This window comes from Semicossyphus pulcher, unplaced genomic scaffold (assembly GCF_022749685.1).
Source record: "Semicossyphus pulcher isolate SPU_LCO1_2020_fin unplaced genomic scaffold, fSemPul1.0.p SCAF_22, whole genome shotgun sequence".
NCBI lineage: Eukaryota > Metazoa > Chordata > Actinopteri > Labriformes > Labridae > Semicossyphus > Semicossyphus pulcher.
In genome coordinates this window covers 17489212-17513824 of record NW_027211696.1, presented here as the reverse complement: position 1 = coordinate 17513824, position 24613 = coordinate 17489212, and the positions used below count along the sequence as shown (strand labels likewise).

The window sequence follows — 24613 nt, the reverse complement described above, 5'->3', positions numbered from 1 at the left end:
TTAAAAGTTGCCTCTCTTTGTGTTCAGTCGCTCATTACTTTCCCAGCAGCGTGAGTCCATGCTGCTGTCACTACACACTTCAAAATGCTCACTAGTGCAGGCTGCAGCCCAAAATAAACCCCGCCCACAACGTGCGGGGGCGGGCCAATCAGAGGGCTGCTGCAGCCAAACCAAACAAAAGCGCTTTAATCATATTAGGATGGTCAGTCTATGCCAGGGGTGGGCATTGTGGTGCAAAAAGGGGGGCAGTTTTTGGTCACTGGGGCAAGTGACAAAATTTTTTGTTTGGTTCATGAGTGTACAATATGAGGGCTAATGTTTTTAGAATTAAGTTGAATTGTCAAGAATTAAATCAGACTTTCACTATTAGTTAGGTATAAACATTTGGCATTTTGCACATTGAGAATAAAGTTGAACAATAAAGGCAAAACTTCTAAGTCAAACTCTCAGTGTAAGTGCCAGGTAAACACTTTTTTTGATCTTTTTAACTTAGTTCTCAGCATTTTGACTTTATTTTCAAAATCCAAAGTGAGGTGCAGGGAAGCATAGTGAGACTTCAGGAAGACAAAAATATCTCAATGGCAGGGAGTTATGCTTGGAAGAATTAGGTAGACTTTTATTTTCAGTCTCTAAAAAAAGAAAAGAAAAACATGAATCAGAAAGAACACAAAGAAAAATCTGTCCACCTTTCTTATCAAAAAGGGGCTATTTTCTTATTGTTTCTGTTTGTCACAATTTGTATCGTTTTAATGATCCAGTCGTGTAATCGTTGCGTGATCGTATCCCCGTGATCGTTGCCGTGGATACGGGAGAGTGGGCGGTGCTTAATGTGGCCCAGGACACATGTGCGTTCACACTACACACGTATGTGGATAAATGCGTCCCGGACCGACTTCGTATGTGGCCTGAGTGCTCGGATCTGAATGCGTCTTCAATCCGTCCCGGGAGCGTTCAGACCTGTAGTTAAGGCTGTCCACCTGTGATCCGAACACGAAAACCACATGTTGTTACCAGGTGTGAACAGGCTCAATGAGTCTTTAATGTACTATTGTGTTTAGGACCCCCTCGAAAACGAGATGGTACATCTCAAGGGGTTATTCATAATAAAGAATTTACAACAATACGTAAAGATTGACTTTATTCAGTCATTTGGACTTTATTCTCGACATCCAATGTAAACAAAACAATCTTCCCTGTATCATTCTCTTCTCTTATGCCCGGCCAGTTTATTCCTTACAAACAAGACATTTGCATTTTGATTGCACAAGAAAAAAAACTTTCTTCCATTCTCTATAATGAATAATTCAACTTTCTGTGCATTTAAGTATCAAGCTGGGAGCAAAAGTAGTTCTAGAATTGTTGTTGCCTATCCACTTATACCATTACTCTCTTCTTATATTGCTCTAATGTCCTCAGCTGGTTTGCAGCAAACGGGAGATGTTTCTTTTGTGTTCTTCAAAGACAACATCTGTTGATTCAAATACACTCCAACCATAGGCCGCCTGCTGATAAAGCTATCTATAGCTTTGTTTCTCAGAACAGCAATTGTTTGCACGTGTTCACCAGTAAACAGATTACACAGTGCTATCTTCCAAGACAGTGTTTCCCTTTGCATTCTGTCTACAAGGTGTGCCTTATCTTTACCATTCCACATGGCTCCGGCTCACCATGCAGATGATCCACTAGAGGGCGCACTTGCACAAATGTCTGCAATTACTGTAAGTCACAAACAGGATCTTCATGATGGGAACTCAGCCATTATTTCTAACATACACTCAAAGCCATTTAGTCACAGCTTAGACAAGAAGAGGCATCACAGCCAAGAAGTCTACAGTTACATGCATCTTCTTTCAACCAAAGTGAAAACACATGTAAGTTTAGTCATGTAGACTCCCAGAGCACAGCTACATGTCTGATACTGACTATCTGTTGCTCCTATACCTCCACACCCATGTGCGATGTCAGCGGCTACACCCAGAGAACATCTTTTGCTTCCCAAAGTTTTCTCAAGATTCACCACCACATTAATCACATCACTCAGCTGACAGATCCGTGTTTATAAGTAACGGCTTAATTCTCACGAGAGATGTTGGGGCATGTCATATTCCCTGTACTTCTCCTCTGACTGAAGGAAAATCAGGATGATGCAAGCCCTGCGTTCATGAGCCTTTTAGGAGCTTTGCTCACTCATTCAGCCCTGGGTTTTGCGTCACAGGCTTCACATGGAAAATTATTAGAGGAGATAGTTAAAGAAGAAATAGGGATACTTTATTAAGCTCAGTAGAGGAAATCCAGGCCCAAAATTTGTAGAAGTATCAATAAGAGATCACTTTTTATTGGCTTAACCCTTTCATGCATGGTTTAAACTACAGAGAGAGATATTTGGAAGCTTTTTGAACCACTTACATTGCAGTACCATGTTCCATCCTCAAGGTGGCGGGCCTGTGAAATTCTTCGTCTAATTTTTCTTAAGATTAATTTTTTAGGCTTTTGCCTTTATTTACAGGACAGCTGAAGAGAGACAGGAAATGTGTGGAGTAGAGAGAGTGGGGGATGACCAGTGTTGTGACCAAGTCATCTTTGTCCAAGTCCCAAGTAAGTCTCAAATCACTTTTTCATTTTTCCTCACCCATATTTAACAGCACACTGCCATCTATCCTCACTGTTGAGCCCAAACTCGTCATGCAGTGAGCCTAAATAAACGTCCTCCTTTTCTCATCCACATGACGTCGCGGTACACTGAGCTCCACAGAGTAAACAGGCCGCTGAGTGTTGAGCCATTACACCCAGCCTGTGTGTGATGTAGAGTCGACTATCTGACGTGTCAACAGCTGAAAGTGTTGACATTCAGACGGACCTTGTGTAAACTGCAAGATTTGCATATCTGCTCACCATTCCCAACACCAACAATACTTACTGTCAGAATCACACTGCTTACTGTGTCTCTGAAAACATCTGCCCAGGTTTTTGGTTTCTTTTTTTTGCCTTCATTCGATAGGACAGCTGAAGATAGACAGGACATGTGGGGAGTACAGAGTGGGGGATAACATGCACCAAATGATCGGCATACCCAGGTCGAACCTGAGATCAGTGCGTCTAGGACTGGAGCCTCTGTATTCGGGGCGCCTGCTCTACCAACTGAGCTAAACCAGCGCCCCAAGGTTTTGCTATCTTAACACATAAGTAGAACTATAAGGATCCCTGACAAACAACTCCCTGAGAATTAGGGATGGTAGCACACATTGCTCGTTAGTTTAATAGTTTAATAGCAGTGTAAGTACGCCCACCACTTCCGATGAGACTGATTATCTCAACTACTACTTGATGAATCAACCAAAGGATGAATCCTACTGACTTCAGACTTAAGAGCTTGATGTACTTGTCTTTTGCGTGAAGTTTCTAAACTACTGTTTAATATATTACCATGCAATATTGTGCAGGCGTTCATGGTTCCCAGAGGATGAGTCCTACTGACTTAAAAGGTAACCTGACTCTACCTTCAACGCCAACATTTAGTTGACATGCTTGTTTGTATTGTTATATTTAATCAACCATGAAATATCTTGCAGAAGATCACGGTTCCCAAAGGATGAATCCCCCCTGACTTTATCTGTAGCACCATGATGAGCTTGAACAGGGGGCGGATCCAGACTTTTGTGACTGGGGTGGCCCATCTAAGGTACTGACTAATGAAGGGGTGGCATGCAGTGCTACCTACTAACATTAAAGTATATCAAAGATGTTATATTCCTGTGTATATGTTTCAACTTTAAAAAGGACCACAGCAGAGTGGCAACATATAACACCCCCCCCCCGGCCCCATCTTTGAGAGAGAGTCTGTGAAACCGCGCCCAGTTCCAAATATATCCTGATCGAGACACATCATTCACTAGAGCTTACACTATTTTTGCTAGCACACTGTACATTAGCCTTCTAGCTAACGTTTCGTTACCACTCAGAGACGTCCATTCTCTCTTCAGAATCAGAAATAACTGTAACAGAATCACGCACGGTCGGCGCACTTGCATTGCCTCGGCTCTGAAAAGTTCGGGGACCACCACGGTCCTCCACCACACTGAAGTGTTCTTCAGGGGGCTCTGGAGGGGAGAAGTCCTCCACCTCAAAAGAACCTTGGCATATGTGCCTCTGTGTCGCTCTCCATTTTTCTCTGGCCAGGAGAGGGGACGTCATTGAGCTGCCGGACACACCCACCCTCCTCTCAGACCCTTGCCCACTTTAAGCATTTTTCAGAATTGTGCAGTGGGTGGAGTTATGGTCCGACCTGTGGGTGCAGTTACACTTTAAAGAACTAACAGAAGTCAATGTGCTACACTGAAATGCAAAGGAAGCTACTAGCAGCCTCTTGCAACACAGACCAAATAGTTGATTTTAACACAAGTCCCGCTTTTGATGAGGCAAATAGCCAGTCATAGTTTAGGATTTTGGGATGGCCAAACAGATTTCAAGGAGGGGCCACCACTGGCCACCCTCTGGATCCGCCCCTGAGCTTGACGCAATTGGTTTTCAGTACAAATGTCTGAACCACTATAAAACTAATCGATTGCAATGAAATGTTGTGCAGACAATCATAGCTGTTCTAACATGACTTTTCTCTAAGTGACAGCGTTACCAACAGTCCCATCAGCCTCAGCTGTTTTTTTGTGTTTAGGACTGATTAGCCAATGTCTCCATGCTAAGCTAAGCATGGTAAAACATACCGGCTTTACCTGCTAAACATCAACATATTTGAAATGTCACTTCAGTTAAAGCTGAATGGCATTGTGCATAAGACATTTGCTTGCTTTTGAGGTGGCGTCAATTAGACATAATTACTTTGCGGATGACATGCAGGTTTACTTTGGCACAGAAGTATCAACAGAAACCCTCCTTAACCTGGATGAATGAAACACAAAACTCACTGAGCTTTCACTATTCTTGGATTGCCTGGTTTAAAGTGCATTTTCCTCTTAGTCTAGATACTTTTAGGAATCAAACTTTCTTTTTTAGTCTATAAAACCTGTTTTGAGGAGCCTGGTTGGGATAAGTAGCTGCAGCATCATAAATACAGCAGTGCATGCTGTCCTCAGTGCATGTTTTCCAGACTTGTATTTTGTATCTAAAAACTCTGCCGACATGCTTTATGCTGAATCCGAAAAGCGCCTGAAGCAAATGTCGTGTGGTCAGTGTGATGACTCTCGCCCCTGCCTTTCCTTTTGGGTACAAAATTCCCCTTTTCAAATGTCGAATCAATTATTCACATCCTGAATTACACAGAAAAGAACAAAAAAGGAGAAATTAAGGAAGAGAAACTAAGGAAAATATACAGTTGATGAGACATACTGTACCTAACAGTAAAGAGTTTTCATCCAGCACCATCATCACGTCGAACCAAAATGTTACAACCATTTATGCTTTGTGTTTCATGCTTATTAGCTAATATAAGCAGGCTTACTTGCTTAACTAAGATATGAATATTACACGTTAGCATTTTCAGAGCACCATCACACAGAACAGTTCCTTACTGCCTCCTCCCAGACTGTATTCACTGTTTGAATAATCAGCACAGTGAAAGAAGTGCTGATTGCTTTGCTCAAGTCTCAAGCAAGTCTCGAGTTATTTTTCTTGGGCAAGGCAAGTCAAGTCACAGGTTACGTCAAGTCAAGTCAAGTCATAGGTTATGTCAAGTCAAGTCAAGTCACAGGTCATGTCAAGTCAAGTCACAGGTTATGTCAAGTCAAGTCAAGTCACAGGTCATGTCAAGTCAAGTCACAGGTTATGTCAAGTCAAGTCAAGTCACAAGTCACAGGTCATGTCAAGTCAAGTCACAGGTCATGTCAAGTCAAGTCAAGTCACAGGTTATGTCAATTCAAGTCACAGGTCATGTCAAGTCAAGTCACAGGTTACGTCAAGTCAAGTCATAGGTTATGTCAAGTCACAGGTCATGTCAAGTCAAGTCACAGGTTACGTCAACTCAAGTCAAGTCATAGGTTGTGTCAAGTCAAGTCACAGGTTATGTCAAGTCAAGTCACAGGTCATGTCAAGTCAAGTCAAGTAACAAGTTATGTCAAGTCACAGGTTATGTCAAGTCAAGTCACAGGTTATGTCAAGTCAAGTCAAGTCACAGGTTACGTCAAGTCAAGTCATAGGTTACATCAAGTCAAGTCAAGTCACAGGTTACGTCAAGTCAAGTCAAGTCACAGGTTACATCAAGTCAAGTCAAGTCACAGGTTACATCAAGTCAAGTCAAGTCACAGGTCATGTCAAGTCAAGTCAAGTCACAGGTTACGTCAAGTCAAGTCAAGTCACAGGTTACATCAAGTCAAGTCAAGTCACAGGTCATGTCAAGTCAAGTCATAGGTTATGTCAAGTCAAGTCAAGTCACAGGTTACGTCAAGTCAAGTCAAGTCAAGTCATAGGTTATGTCAAGTCAAGTCAAGTTACAGGTTATGTCAAGTCAAGTCACACGTTACGTCAAGTCGAGTCATAGGTTATGTCAAGTCAAGTCACAGGTCATGTCAAGTCAAGTCACAGGTTATGTCAAGTCAAGTCACAGGTTACGTCAAGTCAAGTCACAGGTTATGTCAAGTCAAGTCACAGGTTACGTCAACTCAAGTCAAGTCATAGGTTGTGTCTATTCAAGTCACAGGTTATGTCAAGTCAAGTCACAGGTCATGTCAAGTCAAGTCATAGGTTGTGTCAAGTCAAGTCAAGTCACAGGTTATGTCAAGTCATAGGTTGTGTCAAGTCAAGTCAAGTCACAGCTTATGTCAAGTCAAGTCACAGGTTACGTCAAGTCAAGTCACAGGTTATGTCAATTCAAGTCAAGTCACAGGTTATGTCAAGTCAAGTCACAGGTTACGTCAATTCAAGTCAAGTCATAGGTTGTGTCTATTCAAGTCACAGGTTATGTCAAGTCAAGTCACAGGTCATGTCAAGTCAAGTCAAGTCATAGGTTGTGTCAAGTCAAGTCAAGTCACAGGTTATGTCAAGTCATAGGTTGTGTCAAGTCAAGTCAAGTCACAGGTTATGTCAAGTCAAGTCACAGGTTACGTCAAGTCAAGTCACAGGTTATGTCAATTCAAGTCAAGTCACAGGTTATGTCAAGTCAAGTCACAGGTCATGTCAAGTCAAGTCACAGGTTATGTCAAGTCAAGTCACAGGTTATGTCAAGTCATGTCAAGTCACAGGTTACATCAAGTCAAGTCAAGTCATAGGTTATGTCAAGTCAAGTCACAGGTCATGTCAAGTCAAGTCACAGGTTACGTCAACTCAAGTCACAGGTCATGTCAAGTCAAGTCACAGGTTACGTCAACTCAAGTCACAGGTCATGTCAAGTCAAGTCACAGGTTATGTCAAGTCAAGTCACAGGTTATGTCAAGTCAAGTCAAGTCACAGGTTATGTCAAGTCAAATCAAGTCACAGGTTATGTCAAGTCAAGTAACACGTTATGTCAAGTCAAGTCAAGTCACAGGTTATGTCAAGTCAAGTCACAGGTCATGTCAAGTCAAGTCAAGTCAAGTCAAAGGTTGTGTCAAGTCAAGTCAAGTCACAGGTCATGTCAAGTCAAGTCACAGGTCATGTCAAGTCAAGTCACAGGTTACGTCAAGTCAAGTCAAGTCAAGTCATAGGTTGTGTCAAGTCAAGTCAAGTCACAGGTCATGTCAAGTCAAGTCACAGGTTATGTCAAGTCAAGTCACAGGTCATGTCAAGTCAAGTCAAGTCATAGGTTGTGTCAAGTCAAGTCACAGGTCATGTCAAGTCAAGTCATAGGTTATGTCAAGTCAAGTCATAGGTTATGTCAAGTCACAGGTCAAGTCAAGTCAAGTCACAGGTCATGTCAAGTCAAGTCACAGGTCAAGTCAAGTCAAGTCACAGGTCATGTCAAGTCAAGTCACAGGTCATGTCAAGTCAAGTCACAGGTCATGTCAAGTCAAATCAAGTCACAGGTTATGTCAAGTCAAGTCAAGTCACAGGTTATGTCAAGTCAAGTAACACGTTATGTCAAGTCAAGTCAAGTCACAGGTTATGTCAAGTCAAGTCATAGGTTGTGTCAAGTCAAGTCAAGTCACAGGTTATGTCAAGTCAAGTAACACGTTATGTCAAGTCAAGTCAAGTCACAGGTTATGTCAAGTCAAGTCACAGGTCATGTCAAGTCAAGTCAAGTCATAGGTTGTGTCAAGTCAAGTCAAGTCACAGGTCATGTCAAGTCGAGTCATAGGTTATGTCAAGTCAAGTCATAGGTTATGTCAAGTCACAGGTCAAGTCAAGTCACAGGTCATGTCAAGTCAAGTCACAGGTCATGTCAAGTCAAGTCAAGTCAAAGGTCATGTCAAGTCAAATCAAGTCACAGGTTATGTCAAGTCAAGTCAAGTCACAGGTTATGTCAAGTCAAGTAACACGTTATGTCAAGTCAAGTCAAGTCACAGGTTATGTCAAGTCAAGTCATAGGTTGTGTCAAGTCAAGTCAAGTCACAGGTTATGTCAAGTCAAGTAACACGTTATGTCAAGTCAAGTCAAGTCACAGGTTGTGTCAAGTCAAGTCATAGGTTGTGTCAAGTCAAGTCAAGTCACAGGTCATGTCAAGTCAAGTCACAGGTTATGTCAAGTCATGTCAAGTCACAGGTTACATCAAGTCAAGTCAAGTCATAGGTTATGTCAAGTCAAGTCACAGGTCATGTCAAGTCAAGTCACAGGTTACGTCAACTCAAGTCACAGGTTATGTCAAGTCAAGTAACACGTTATGTCAAGTCAAGTCAAGTCACAGGTTATGTCAAGTCAAGTCACAGGTCATGTCAAGTCAAGTCAAGTCAAGTCAAAGGTTGTGTCAAGTCAAGTCAAGTCACAGGTCATGTCAAGTCAAGTCACAGGTCATGTCAAGTCAAGTCACAGGTCATGTCAAGTCAAGTCACAGGTTATGTCAAGTCAAGTCACAGGTCATGTCAAGTCAAGTCAAGTCATAGGTTGTGTCAAGTCAAGTCAAGTCACAGGTCATGTCAAGTCATAGGTTATGTCAAGTCAAGTCATAGGTTATGTCAAGTCAAGTTACAGGTTATGTCAAGTCAAGTCACACGTTACGTCAAGTCGAGTCATAGGTTATGTCAAGTCAAGTCACAGGTCATGTCAAGTCAAGTCACAGGTCATGTCAAGTCAAGTCAAGTCACAGGTCATGTCAAGTCAAATCAAGTCACAGGTTATGTCAAGTCAAGTCAAGTCACAGGTTATGTCAAGTCAAGTAACACGTTATGTCAAGTCAAGTCAAGTCACAGGTTATGTCAAGTCAAGTCATAGGTTGTGTCAAGTCAAGTCAAGTCACAGGTTATGTCAAGTCAAGTAACACGTTATGTCAAGTCAAGTCAAGTCACAGGTTGTGTCAAGTCAAGTCATAGGTTGTGTCAAGTCAAGTCAAGTCACAGGTCATGTCAAGTCAAGTCACAGGTTATGTCAAGTCATGTCAAGTCACAGGTTACATCAAGTCAAGTCAAGTCATAGGTTATGTCAAGTCAAGTCACAGGTCATGTCAAGTCAAGTCACAGGTTACGTCAACTCAAGTCACAGGTCATGTCAAGTCAAGTCACAGGTTACGTCAACTCAAGTCACAGGTCATGTCAAGTCAAGTCACAGGTTATGTCAAGTCAAGTCACAGGTTATGTCAAGTCAAGTCAAGTCACAGGTTATGTCAAGTCAAATCAAGTCACAGGTTATGTCAAGTCAAGTAACACGTTATGTCAAGTCAAGTCAAGTCAAGTCACAGGTTATGTCAAGTCAAGTCACAGGTCATGTCAAGTCAAGTCAAGTCAAGTTAAAGGTTGTGTCAAGTCAAGTCAAGTCACAGGTCATGTCAAGTCAAGTCACAGGTCATGTCAAGTCAAGTCACAGGTCATGTCAAGTCAAGTCACAGGTTATGTCAAGTCAAGTCAAGTCAAGTCATAGGTTGTGTCAAGTCAAGTCAAGTCACAGGTCATGTCAAGTCAAGTCACAGGTTATGTCAAGTCAAGTCACAGGTCATGTCAAGTCAAGTCAAGTCATAGGTTGTGTCAAGTCAAGTCAAGTCACAGGTCATGTCAAGTCAAGTCACAGGTTATGTCAAGTCAAGTAACACGTTATGTCAAGTCAAGTCAAGTCACAGGTTATGTCAAGTCAAGTCATAGGTTGTGTCAAGTCAAGTCAAGTCACAGGTTATGTCAAGTCAAGTCAAGTCACAGGTTATGTCAAGTCAAATCAAGTCACACGTTATGTCAAGTCAAGTCAAGTAACATGTTATGTCAAGTCAAATCAAGTCACAGGTTATGTCAAGTCAAGTCAAGTCACAGGTTATGTCAAGTCAAGTCAAGTCACAGGTCATGTCAAGTCAAGTCAAGTCATAGGTTGTGTCAAGTCAAGTCACAGGTCATGTCAAGTCAAGTCACAGGTTATGTCAAGTCAAATCAAGTCGCAGGTTATGTCAAGTCAAGTCAAGTCACAGGTTATGTCAAGTCAAATCAAGTCAAGTCAAGTCACAGGTTATGTCAAGTCAAATCAAGTCAAGTCAAGTCAAATCAAGTCACAGGTTATGTCAAGTCAAGTAACACGTTATGTCAAGTCAAGTCAAGTCACAGGTTATGTCAAGTCAAGTCAAGTCACAGGTTATGTCAAGTCAAGTCAAGTCACAGGTTATGTCAAGTCAAGTCAAGTCACAGGTTATGTCAAGTCAAGTCAAGTAACACGTTATGTCAAGTTAAGTCGAGTAACACGTTATGTCAAGTCAAGTCACAGGTTACGTCAAGTCAAGTCACAGGTTATGTCAAGTCAAGTCAAGTCACAGGTTATGTCAAGTTAAGTCAAGTCACTCGAGTTGACTCGAGTCCAAGTCACCAAGTCTCAAGTCCGAATCTCTGTCTTCTCTTTCTTTATCCAACCAAACTCATGACAGAATTAAAGAAAAACCTTGTCTTTGAACAAAATACTGGACTTGATGCACCATAAACATATTACAACACTATACAATAATTATATTAAATAAGTCTCAAAGTATAGCTGAAAATCGACTTTCAGGTTGCAGGTTCCTTCACAAAGAAGTCCATCATGTTACAGTGAACACAGAAGACGGGACACAAAACCAGAAAAGAGTGCAGAAAAGATCAGTAAAACCTTTGCTTTGAGTGAGGACACACTCGAAGCGTTGATCAAAGCAAAACAACATGAGAGGAACCCACATCACCTTTCAACTCGCTAAGCCCACAAGGTAGTTATACGGCTCATCGCTGATCTTCGGGATGATAAGAGACAAGGTGGGGAAATTTGCGTAAGAGAAAAAGATGAGTAAGCAGCAATGTTTAGCGGAAATTGATTTCCTGTGGTGCGGATCTTTGAAAACATTCTCTTCTTATTTGAATCACAGCTTTTTAATATAAAGATTTAGACTGTTTGGTTCAAATAATTTAAATACTCCTTTAACGTCAGTCTCCCTTAAGATCAACCAGGGTCCAGACTCTGCTCTGCAGCTGTGTCGGTGTTGATGTGCAGTGTTCAGATCAAGATAGTGATAAACAGCATTAATGACGTTCGAGGGCTGTGGAGTGAAGTCAGTGAGGTGAGAAGTAAGCTTCCTGTGAGTTTCACGCTGAAGAAGGAACATGCTGCAAAGTACACGACTGTTTCTCCCTCTTTAAACTCACACAAGACGACTTAAACAGACTTTTAGCTGCTTAATGTTCTTTGAATCTTTGCTGTGCAACTTCTTTTAAGAACGTCTAAACCAAGCAAAAGTGCAGCTTGTTTTTAGGCACTTTGAAGAGAAGTAGCGGTAACAAAACTCTCCAGATGCTGTCCTGTGTTTTCATTCAAAGTGTGTTAATAACCTTCTGCATCATCTCCTGGTGTTGTACTGCAACAAAGGCCCAGAAAAAGACAGTGAAGTGTGCCAACAACATTGTGGAAGCCTCTTTAAAACAGATCTCATTCTGTCCACAAGCTGTTAGCTTTTGCGCGAGGTAGGGGCAAATGAAGTTTCTATCTGAAACATAAAGCTGCCCTGTAAAGAAAGCAGGTGGCATTGCCTGACCTCACTAGAAATGCTTGAGACAGCCATACGTGTGTGTAAGAAGTATCTTAAACATGATTGAAAACACACCTTACCTTTAAGACACTTTTTTGCAGTTCATGCAAAACAGAGAACTTAGCGGTCACTCATAAAGGTTGGGGTTTCACAGAGGAACTAACAGATGATGAAGTTATTAATAGATAAGTACTTTATGACCCTGAGAAGAGCAGTTAGAAGACATTAGGGCTGCACAATGAATCGCTAACGCAACATGAGCGCTCACAATAAACACACCTTTAAATTTGACCTATTGATGGAGTCCTGGCTGCACAGCTAGAAGGTTTCTGGTTCGAATCCCGGTTAGGATGTAGTGGGCCTTCCTGTGTGGCGTTTGCATGTTCTCCCCGTGCACGCGTGGGCTCACTCCGTGTACTCTGGCTTCCTCCCACAGTCCAAAGACATGCTCGTTAGGTTCATTGGTGACTCTAAAATTGCCCGTAGGTGTGAGTGTGACCGTGAAAGGTTGTCTGTCTCTGTGTGTCAGCCCTGTGATTGACTGGCGATCAGTCCAGGGTGTAACCCGCCTCTCGCCCAAAGACAGCTGGGATAGGCTCCAGCCCCCGACCCCCGCGACCCTGAACAGGATAAGTGGTAAAGATAATAGATTGAGTCCTAGGTGTGATGGCCTTTTTGATGCCATCGGATGAAGTCAGCTACCTTCAGATTAACTCGTGTCAATTTTTATAGTCATTAGTGAAAACATGAGAACATGCAGCAGATAAACACAGAAACTAAGAGTTATAGCTAATATTTGTTTATATTTGTAGGCCTGTAAGATAGGATAGATGCACTTTATTAAACTGGGAACTTTTGGGGTGAAAAAACTGCGTGTGTAAAACAAAGTGTGTCTGTTTCTTACCTGCAGTTAGGCCTTCAAGACGTTTCTTTACTGTTTATTCCACGTTGTGTTTTTAACATCATATAATTAAAACAAATAACTGGAAACTAGAAGAGAAAAAAGAAATGGAAAGAATCACGAATAAGCTGAGAAACAGAGAGGAAGATTTTTTTTCCTTTTCTTTATCTCTTTCTTTTTCTTCTTTTTTCCTTTCTTTTTTTCCCTTCATTTACTTTGTTTGTACACTGAAGAAAACTATAAATGTGGCATGAGAAATCGATAACCTGTTGTGTAAAAACCTGCAATAAAGTAAAAATGGAATTGAAAATAGGATAAAATCCCGAGCACAGAACTGGAAAGCACATGTCTGTCTCAGACAGTCTAGCTGATGTCTTGTTTTCTACCACTGTGTGCACTGAATCTGATTCTATTCAAAATAATATAGACAGACTCCAGCTTATCCAGAATGCTGCAGTCAGAGTACTTAGAAAAACCACAAAGTCTGAAGACATCACTGCCATTCTTAAAATACTTGCTCCTTTCTGCATTGGTGACATGCTCACTGAATACACACTGAACAGATCCCTTAGATCAGGGGTGCCCAATCCTGCTCCTGGAGAGCTACCTTCCTGCATGTTTTAGGTTTCTCCGTGCTCCACACCTGATTCGAATGTTTTGCTCACTATCAATCCCCTGAGAAGCTTCAGTTGATGACGAGCAGATCATTCAAATCAGCTGTGTTCAAGTACAGAGAAACCTAAAACATGCAGGAAGGTAGCTCTCCAGGAGCACCCCTGCCTTAGATCATCAAGTTAAGGTCTCTTTATTACACCTAGATTTAACTTTAAATCTGCTCATGGTGCCTTCAGTCATTATGGTCCTACTCTCTGGAATTCAACTGAAGTACCATGCTGTCTTTTAAAAGTAGACTAAAAACATATCGCTTCCTCGAAAGCTTTTCGTCATGCTTGGGTGTTGGTGTTTGGTCGATCGATCGTGTTTCGTTCGTGTTTGTGTCCGGTTGCGTTGGTGGGTCTCGGGTGGGGTGTGCCGGGTTTTTTGTTGCTATTTTAGATGCTTGTCATGTATGATGTTTTTAATCTTGGGCACATTGAGTCTGCACCTGTCGTATGAAATGTGCTATATAAATAAACTTGTTTTGATTCACCTTTACCGCACAGGAAAACTCGACAGTGTGTGCTCTTACTACAAAGATGTTTTTCATTCACTCATAGAAAGTGAGAGCAGCAAGTGATACGAGTCCTCCTCTGATGCAAAACAAAAGGCACAGTTTGTGACCGTGAAGTCAAAAATACAATCAGTTCTTTGAAAGCATGAGGAGTTCCTAAAATCAAAGGTCAAAGAGTCATTGGTTTTTATGCTTTGAATCACCGCTGCCTAACACAAAAGTGTTTTCAGTAACTGCTCAGAGAAGAGAGATCCTGTTCCTGTACATTGCAGCATCTCCTTATTAGAGTGGCTTTATTGTTGACACTGGTGCGACCTCATGGCAGAGCTGGGGCTGTATTTGTGGAAAGAAGAAGTGCAAAGAAGACGACAGTTTTTCTCCTAACTCCGGGGACTGTACCGTCGGTTTGTTGCCAGTCTATGAATCCTCTGAAGTGTGTCAAAATGTGTCCCCTCCCCTCGTGAGTGTGTGACTCCCCAAAATATGCCCTCCTCCTTCACTGTACACGTGTGTCTGAATGGGTGGTGAGAGCAGAAGCAGACTGTGGGTGTGAGATTGCCTCAAGCCCACTTTCTTGGTTTCTTGGTTTCAGTCTGTCAGTCAGTCCCAGGCGTCATGGCTGGCCACCGATTGCCGTTACATTTTTCAGACTTAAAATGTTCTTTATATACGAGCCACTCACACGTTTCCATCCTCGGTAAGTAAGTGGATTGTAATTTACTGTTACTTTAAGACTAAATTTCTATTTTAAGATACTTTTTTTTTTCAATTAAGGTGAAGTTAATCCCTGGCATCCTGTATAGATGTATTTATTGCTCCTTCTTCTTTTTAATGAATATAATACATTATCAAATTCAGTTTTAAGGGCTTTCGGGCTAATATATGCTACGGAGGCCCTAAAAGGCAGGTCAGAAAAAGCTATCTTGTGATCCATTTTGTCAGTGTGATCTAAGTTGTTTTCTCTACAGTGGGGGGGGAATGCTAGCATATTCTTTTTGCAAGTTCTTTTAATGTTGATAGGAAAAAATCATGAAAAAAAAGTAGGCAAAATTTTCCTACTGTTTGATGTCGTAAAAATCCTTGGGATACTTCTCTAGCCCATGTTTGTAAAAGGACTGAAAGCAGTGATGTATGTGATAATTTATGCATGCACTAGGCAGAACACCACTCATACATACAGCAATTCAAAGTGCTTTACACAATTACAAAAAAGAGCAACGTGACACTTGGCAAAAGATTTATACAAAAAACAAAATTCAGTTATATTAAAAGAATGAAGAAGTTTCTGAGTGCAGCAGTACAAAAACCAAAATATATTCACATTTTAACCACTAGTACACGTTAGCTACATATTGTATATTGTGTAATAGTAAGTTATTTTACATTACTTTTGTGTCATTTGTTTACTTGTTTTGGTAAAGTTAGAAAAGTTAGAAAAAAACAAAAACTAATGGCAACATTTTTATTGGCAAAAACCTTTTTACCCCTAAAGAGTAAATTTGTAGTTCATGGAAAAACAGATATGAATCTATTAAAGAAAAAGTTTATTTGTTTTCAGGTACTTTTCCCCTGCAAAAACATTAAACCCCCAAGATCAAATGCATAGTTTGATCTAAATCAGAGAGCCGGTAAAAACTCTTTTTTCTAACCACTGCTTATTAAGTAAACGCATGATAAACGACAGGCTGCACGGTGGTGCAGTGGTTAGAGCTGTTGCCTCATAGCTAGAAGGTCACCAGTTCAAACCCCAGCTGACGCAAGGTGGGTCCTTCAGTGCGGAGTTTGCATGTTCTCCTCGTGCATGCGTGGGTTCTCTCCGGCTTCCTCCCATAGTCCAAAGACATGCTTGTAAGGTTAATTGGTGACTCTAAATTGCCCATAGGTGTGAGTGCGAAAGGTTGTCTGTCTCTATGTGTCAGCCCTGTGATTATCTGGCGATCAGTCCAGGGTGTACCCCGCCCTTCGCCCACTGACAGCTGGGATAGGCTCCAGCACCCCGCGACCCTGAACAGGATAGATGGATGGATTTCTCGCGGCTTCCGTATTATACATTTCACATCGGTCAAACCGCACCTTATATTGTATCATATCGTATACCAGGACGTCACACCATACTGTATTATCTCATCTGCTAAAATGTTGCTGCTATTACCCATACATGTCACTTTATACCACAACTGTCATCTTGTCACTCACTCCTACTTGTATAAGAGCTGTATATACCTCGTATTTTATTGTATTTATTTTATCTATTCTTATTTTGTGCCTTTGTGTTGCTGCAACACCCGAATTTCCCCTCTGGGGATCAATACAAGATTAAATATCTTCAACTTCTCTTGGTAGCATTCAAGGCAGATTTAGCGTTAAGTTACCTTCTGTTGTTGTTCCCATCCAAGGTCTGATCCTTGCTTACTGCACTACACTGTCCTCTCCTGTTCAAGCATCTCCAGGTAAGATCATTCTGCTTTTTGTCACAATATTAAGCATACAGCCAATAAATTAGCTTTGATATCTTCTTTATTATCTCAATTAATTTGTTTTACTTTATAATTTAAATTATTTTCTGCAAACTTCGATGTTTAAATACACTTCCAATAGTAAGATCAAAAGTGGTTTCATATTCAGTGCTGTGTTTTTCCGCTGTGAACAAAACACATCATGTTCATACTGTGTTCCAGTGAATTGCAAGTCAAATAACATTTCGTCAAAGTATCAGAACTGTGGGATTCAACAAGGTAAGAAAGCAAGGTTTGAGTCAGCTCAGGTTGAATCATCAAGCATAAGATCTGATTAGACACTGGAACAACTGTATTACTCATAATATTACTTTGTACTGCCTCTCTTTAAGATGGAGTCCATGACTTAGATTGTTTTGGTAAACATCATTCACTTTCCTTTAAAACCTGCATGTGGAAACCTGGAAACCGCTCATCAGAGAACACATACACACTCATCTTACAACAGTAAGTTACACATATTGTTTAACACATTAAAAACACACTTGGAGCGACAATAAAAATCTAATTTTTTTTTTTCAACCATTTCTCCTTCTAGAACTAAAAGTTATTGCAAAGCTCACGAGAACATCACAGAGTTTTCTAAAACCATCTCATTATTTGCAAAACGCAACATGACCGTTGAGGTTTTGGAAAACAGCGAGTCAGCAAACTGCACGAAAGCTGTTTTCAGAGGCTCACCGTGGAGCATCTGTAAGTCCATAAAAATAATGTTATCACTCTCTTTTTGATGTTAAATCTCTGACAGATCATAAAACAGGTGTTTTTTTTGTCTTTATTACAGTGCGATGTGCTCCTCCATATGATGCGTCGTTCAGCCGCCACTCTGGAAGACTTCATGTTAATGTGAGCTGGCAGCAAAAGGACAGAACGGTTATAAAGTATTACTCTGTGAGATACAAAACACTGAGCAGCCTGTTATGGGACAAGGTCAGTGATAAACTCCAGTTAAGACTAAATAATTGAATGTATTCAGAAAATATTTTCAAATGTTATCAACTTTTAAATAAGAAAAACTAATTGAAACAGCATGATTACTGAATAAAAGTTTGTATGTTGTAATAACATGAAAATATCTTGTTATAACAACAAAAAAATGTTTCTGGCATGGCAGCAATAGGCCTCCATAGCTGTGACAGTAATATAACAAGTTACAAGATAGTATGAGAAGACGGGGGGGAGTCTATGGGAGCATATTGCTGCCATGCCAGAAAAAGAAAAATCAATCAGTATCAAAATTATAACTTGAAAAGTTTGTTGTCATAAAAATGTTTTTAATGCTTTAACAAGCATTTTTTATATGCTTGTTTCTATAATATAAAAATATCTTGTTATAACATGAAAGATATGTTTCTGAGTGGCAGCAATGGACCTCCACAGTATGTGATAATAGTATAACAAGTTACAAGATGGTATCAGAAAATGGGGGGAATCTATGGAAGCATATTGCTGCCATGCCAGAAAAGAAAAAACGATAGGTATCACAATAATAACCTAAAAAGTTTGTTCATTTTTTTTACATGCTAAGAATAACTAGATACATGATATATGGTCATAACAAGAAAAGCTTAATAACATAAGTTTGTATAATTTAATAATGTTAAGTATATCTTGTTATAACATGAAAACTTTTTTAGAATTATAAATTTAATATTGTATTATAAAGTATGGTCATAACAAAAAAGGTTTCTAGTTATAACATGACAAGTGTATGATGTAATAATGGGAAAATATCGTTACAACAAGGAAAAAATGTTTCTGGCGTGGCACTGATAGGCCTCCATAGTCTGTGATAAACAGTATAACATATTACAAGATAGTATAAGGCGACACAATCAGTTTCAAGAGTATAACTTGAAACCTTTGTTGTTATAAAAATATGTTAATCATGTTATAACAAGATTTTTTTATGTGACTAGAATAAATATATACAGTATATATATATATATATATATGACTGAATATTCTTGTTAAAAGACGATCCGATATTTTCTGGCATGGCAGTAATGGAATCAATCCATAGAATCAACCTAATTTACAGGGAAAAAATGTTTTGGATCATTCACCTGGCTTTCATTCATCTCTATGTTGTTCACAGTCGCTTGTGCAATGCCAAAATGGAGCAAGATGTACAGTGGAGAATCTGAACTCCTCACTGGTCTATAATGTGCAGATACAGTGTGTCACCAATAAGAAATGCTCACAGTGTGTATGGAGTGAAGTCTATACTGTTCCACAAGGTCAGTTTGATTTCTATTTTATTGGTTTAAACCGCAGACTGTATAAAAAGATGGCCGACATGACAGCTCCCTAAAAGTGAAGCCAAACCCTCTCTATCGCCCCCTGCAGTATAGCTCATAAAGCCTGCCTCCTCCATGTTAACAGATGGGACATGAGTCAAACTATAAAATCAAAATACACGTCAAATACATTCATGGTTTCTGTCATTATAGTTAGTTCCTATCATGCTGATTTATGTCTAAGTGTTCATTTTTCTGACAAGTTTACTTTTAATTAGTTATTTGAATCTGTAAAAAAGATGATTGACAGCTCTGTTGACAAATCCGGCTCCTGCAGCCGATCTTTTCCGGATTAGCAGAGCAGAGGAGGAACAGCGAAAGGAAACGCAATCACTACAGTCATTAAAGTTTCCATACCTGTGAATGTTAACCTCAGACCAACAGAAGAAGCTGTTCTGTCCATCTATATATACAGTCATTGGTTTAAACTTAATAAATCAGATTCAATCTATTTTGTTGAAGGTGATATATTGTCATACTTATCATGTAATATAGAGTATTGAATTTGAAATAGTGTTTCTTCTTCTTCAGAACTGACATCACAGCCTGTCATTGTCAACCTTAACGATACTGACATTGCTGAAAGAAAAGGACAGCGGCTGATTTTTTTAACATGGAAGGTAATTCTTTTAAATGTATATCGTCATATTTAATTTCCTTAAAAAAAAACACATTGATATTATAAAACTTAAACGACCCTGTTGGTTAGTTTCCTTCTAAAGAGCTGTGTGACGGCTACCGTGTGATGATTGGGAAAGCTTCAGGAGATAAACTACGTGAGCGGATCGACACCTCTCAGCCTGAGATCAGACTCATTCTCTCCTATTCAGCTTATCACCTCAATATTAGTGCTTTCAACAATGCTAGCACCTCCCCAGCTGTGAGCCAGATAATACCGAAACCAGTGGATGAGTCCAGTAAGTACTCAACCAACTTAATACCAACTGTCATGGTTTATTTTAAGTTCTGAATCTATCTCGCCTTTGCAGATTGAAGGGTCTATTGTATTTACTTAAAAATTATTTGTTTTGTTTGTTCTCGCAGGAATGGGCGATGGCAGGTTGAATGTCACAGCCCACAGGAATACGTCTTTTACGGTCTACTGGGACGACAATCTCATCAAAAAGTACGTCTGCTACTCTGTGGAGTGGATGAAAAAGGGACACAAAGCAGTGGAAAAGTCTTTTTATCAGAACGAGAACAACTACAGGACTTTATCTTCTTTACCAGGTGTGTAAAATATTCACAGATCTGATTTACCCTGTCCTCTAAATTTGTTTTGCCAAGTGCATTTTAAAGTATAAGTACAGACCTTGATTCGAATCCTGAGTCCTGCCTCATAAAAGCACTCTCTCCATGGCCTTTCTTTCCAACGAGTAGTTAATTACCTCCCACGCTATAATTATATCACTTCTAGTGCAATATTTATTCTTGTACACACGGACGTTCATACTTGCAGTAATTACAATTATTCTAGGGCGAAGCACACCTGTTCAGTGGCTAATTACATTGTATTTTACTTACTATTATAGAGCCTGTGTTGTTGTCTGACTGCAGTGATCAGGAGTACAAAGATTGTGGTTTGTGAGATGATCCATATGATTCTTTTAAATACTCAGAGTCTTTGGAGCCGTACAAGAGATACAGCCTCACTCTGAACACACGACCCAACAAGGATACCTGCAACATGAAGCATATCAACAACAGCGAGAGCATCTACGGGAGTACACAGTTCTACTTCATGGAAGGATGTAAGTCACAGGCCTACGAGATTTTCCAAATATGTCCGTCTTAGTGTGCAGTGATATAGGAATAAAGAAGAATAACAATTTACCAATCTACTCCCTGAAAATGTAATGTTCAATGGAAGACAAGCAAACTGTTTTAAAGATAAACCAAAGTATTATATGAATCGCGTTTGTGTGTCTGGGGATTGTAGTGGTGCTTAAAAGTCCCCAAAGTGAACCACAAATGTCTAACTCTTATTTCAAGCCAATCCGTCCAATAGTACATAAAATATTTCAAATCTCAAATGCTAGTAGAAAAACATGATAAGTAAAGAAATCAATGACGCCAGTAGGTTTCATCCTCTTGGGAACAGGAATGTCTTAAAATGTTGTAGTAATGTGAACATACTTCACTGGACAACAAACATATTGACCTGCTGGTTTTCCTGGAGGAAAAGTCAGGAGCTCCACAAAGTCAGTAGGATACATCTCCTGGAGACCGTGAATGTCTGTACAAAACTGAATGGCAATCAATGCAGCAGTTGTCAAAATATCAACCTGCTTGTAGGAGGACAGGAAAAAATCGAGGGTTGATCTGAATCATCATGAGTCATCCCCCTGGGAACATTAATGTCTGAACTATAATGTTGTGGCAATCTAGAAGACGAGATGTTTACTTGGATACTATAGAGGAAGAGTGAGAAGTAATTTGGATTCATCCTCTGGGGTACATCAATGTTTGAGCCAAATTTCATGGGAATCCATCAAAAATGTTGTTGAGACATTTCACTCAAAACCACAAATGTCCTCCTCGTTTCGATCCGAGAGAACATGTCACGCACTAACAAAAGTCATTAGGATGCGCCCTCTCAGGACCATGAATCTCCGCTCCAAATGTATTGCCAATTGATGCAATAGAAGTAGATATGTTACTGTGTAAGGGAAATCTTGAACTACTGGTGGTTCAAGAGGCATCAAAAAGTCGCTAAGACATTAGACACCAATGTGGACCTTCTGGTGGCTCTAGAATAAAAGTCCGGATCTCACAGACATACTCTGGGAACAATAAATGTAGGGCCAAAATTCCAAGGCAATCCATCCAGAGTCTGGACATGCAAGATATTTCAGTCTGGACCGCAGCTGTGAAGTGACGACCAGTATTTTCATCCCTAGAGCTGCATCACTGACATAGCTAAAAATAAGGATAAATCTTTTTTCTGAAGTTTCTTCTTATTCTATCCACAATGAAACAGTCTGACTTCTTGATACTCTTCTCCCAAAGTTCCTGTCAGCGCTCCTACAAACATCAGCTGCTACAATGTGACCCTGAGTTCAGTGGTGCTACAATGGTTGCCCATCCCGGAAGAAGACATGAGGGGTTTCCTGTTGGGTTACATAATTTACTATACTAAATACCACCACACGGGGACAAGTACAGAAAGAAGTAAGCCACTAATCACTCAAACCTCTTTACTTCTTGTCTTGGCTAATCCATAAATACAAATAGATATCATATTTGGAAATTGTCAAAATTGTAAGCTGATGTGTCCATGTTGAGTTTGATATATACGCTTAAATATTTCTTCTTTGACTGCAGATATTACAGTGGATCCGATGTTTAACAAATATGAATTGGAGGATCTGGAAAGTGGCACAGCATACAAAGTCCAGATATCAGGTTTCACCAAGGCTGGAGCAGGAGTACGAAGCACAGAAGGCCTCTTTAAAACAAACTATCAAGGTTAAATCTTTCAAACAACTTTTGATCCATTAATCATTCCTAAAATTATATTTCTGATACCTACATTTGCATCAAATTACAAACAAACCACCTTACTTTTTCTGCCCTTTTCCCTTTACATAGTATATTCTAATCACAGCAGTATCATCATGGTCTTTGCAATTGTTGCCACCATGCTCATATTTGGATCTCCTGTAATAAAACGGTATAGTACTTGTCTATTACACAAGCTGTCAGTACTTCTTTCAACATTAGTAACTATTCATTTACTATATTTGCTCTACACTTCCTACTTTATTTAGAGCAAAAGTCATTTTGTGGCCGAGCATACCCAGCCCGAGAAAGAGCAATGCAATGCAGAAAATAGAAGGACCCCGTGAAATGGTAAGTAAAGCTTGTCCTTTCAATACAAAGACTGTGAAGAAAATAATTTGAGTTAAAACAACATAATGTCCTACTGCTGCTGGTAAAGCTATTGCTAAAAAAGTGTTTGGTCCATTGGTGTGCTAAGAATCTTTTAAGTTGAAGATACTTTTTTACTTCCCTAAGGAACTACTGGAGTCCATCAGCCCTTTGAAGGTGGAAGAATGGGATACGAACAGTCTCCAAATAGTTGAGAAAGAAGAAGTGATCCCAACATTACCATCAACATCACTGCTTCAAGATGACTTGGAGGATGATGAAGACCCAACAGAAATTACTTGTGACTGGTTCCAAAGTGACACAGAAGACGCAACTGAGGATCTCCTACCTGACAGGACTGCAGAAACAGCCCCGGACATTCAACCGGCAGACCTTCAGAATACACCTTTTGCCTTTTCAACTGGATATACAACAATAGAGATGTTTCAGCAGGTGATGCCTCAAGGTTTGCAGGTGAATACCTCAACTCAAGCCACTGAAAGCGAACCAGAGATAACAGACTTGACATTGTTGAAATCAAGATTTGACCATGTAGGGCAATTTAGTACCAGTCCGAATTTGGACGATGAGGATATGTCAATGACTTTGTGAAAACAGATTGGAGCTGGACTGCAGAGCATGAACAGACACGAACCAAGGATCAGAAGAACACTGTCGAGGAATGCTTGAACCATGTGAGTTCTCCATTGCCTTTTCCACAGCATGGTATGACTTGGCTCAACTCAACTTCCTCGGAACCATTCTTTGTTGGTTTTCTGTTGACAATAGTCTTGAAAAGTACCTGGCACCTGGTACTTGTTCTGGAATTATCTTGGTGTACGTTCCCAACAAGACGAGGCAATGCCAAAAGATGGAGTTACAACTCTGTAGACCACTGGTGGATCAGAGAGAGTTGTCGCCTGAATGGTCTCTTGCACAACATAGGACTTCCTGCACTCAAGCCATAGAAAGGGAGCCAGAGGACAATCGATCTTGGACGATGAGGATATGTCAATGATTTTGTGAAAACTGTTTGGAACTGGACTGCAGAGCATGAACCAAGGATCAGACGAACCATTGTCGATGAATGCTTGAACCATGTGAGTTCTCCATTTCCTTTTCCACACTAGGTATGGCTTGGCTCAACTCAACTTCCTTGGGACCATACTTTGTTGTTTTTTTTGTTGACATTAGTAGTGGAAAGTACCTGGTACTTGTTTTGGTCTCATCTTGTTTGAGGCTCCCAGCCAGCCGAGCCAATGACAAAAGATGGAGTTACAACTCTGTAGACCACTGGTGGATCAGAGAAAGTCGTCGACTGAATGGTCTCTTGCACAACATAGGACTTCCTGCACAAATCCCCCATTCTTTTGAATGTACCTTTGTTTGTATCAGATGATGGTTTGCCAATGGCATGCTCTTTGTTCACGTTTACCACTTATAACATGTAGACCATTGTGAAACACTAGCTGGACTGGATTCAAGTTCGACTGTATGGAAGACTTTTACCCTTCTGCTCACTGAATTTATTACCTCAGTAAACATTTTCTCGATGAGTTAATCTCTCAAGTGCTAGTTTCAAGTCTTACTTATAACAGGAAGTGCTCCAGGCATGTATGGGGCATTCAGTGGAACAGCTTTATTATTGACAGGAGAGAGAAATTAATTGCATCAATTTGCATAATTTCAGTATTTGCAGCACGTTTGCAGTTTGTGGTTTTGTTTTGGTTTCTGTATCACGTTTTTCATTTGCAGCCTGTTTCCGTCGTTGCATTTGTTTTAAATTTTTGCACGTTTTAGACTGTCTGTGTTTCCTAATGG

At 40.2% G+C, this 24613-nt stretch overlaps 1 protein-coding gene across 1 annotated transcript; it reads left to right on the top strand.

Annotated features, from left to right (window-relative positions):
- The first annotated feature begins 5133 nt into the window (after positions 1-5133).
- On the top strand, positions 5134-24294 carry LOC138602410 (interleukin-31 receptor subunit alpha). The gene is made up of 16 exons (XM_069673883.1): positions 5134-5179; positions 16503-16556; positions 16785-16841; positions 16955-17069; positions 17161-17315; positions 17407-17552; positions 18721-18862; positions 19454-19542; positions 19632-19839; positions 19967-20152; positions 20542-20673; positions 21932-22093; positions 22247-22390; positions 22514-22595; positions 22693-22774; positions 22940-24294. Exons 1-16 carry the CDS (start codon positions 5134-5136, stop codon positions 23402-23404), a joined length of 2265 nt encoding a protein of 754 aa, XP_069529984.1. The 3' UTR covers positions 23405-24294.
- The last annotated feature ends 319 nt before the right edge of the window (positions 24295-24613 follow it).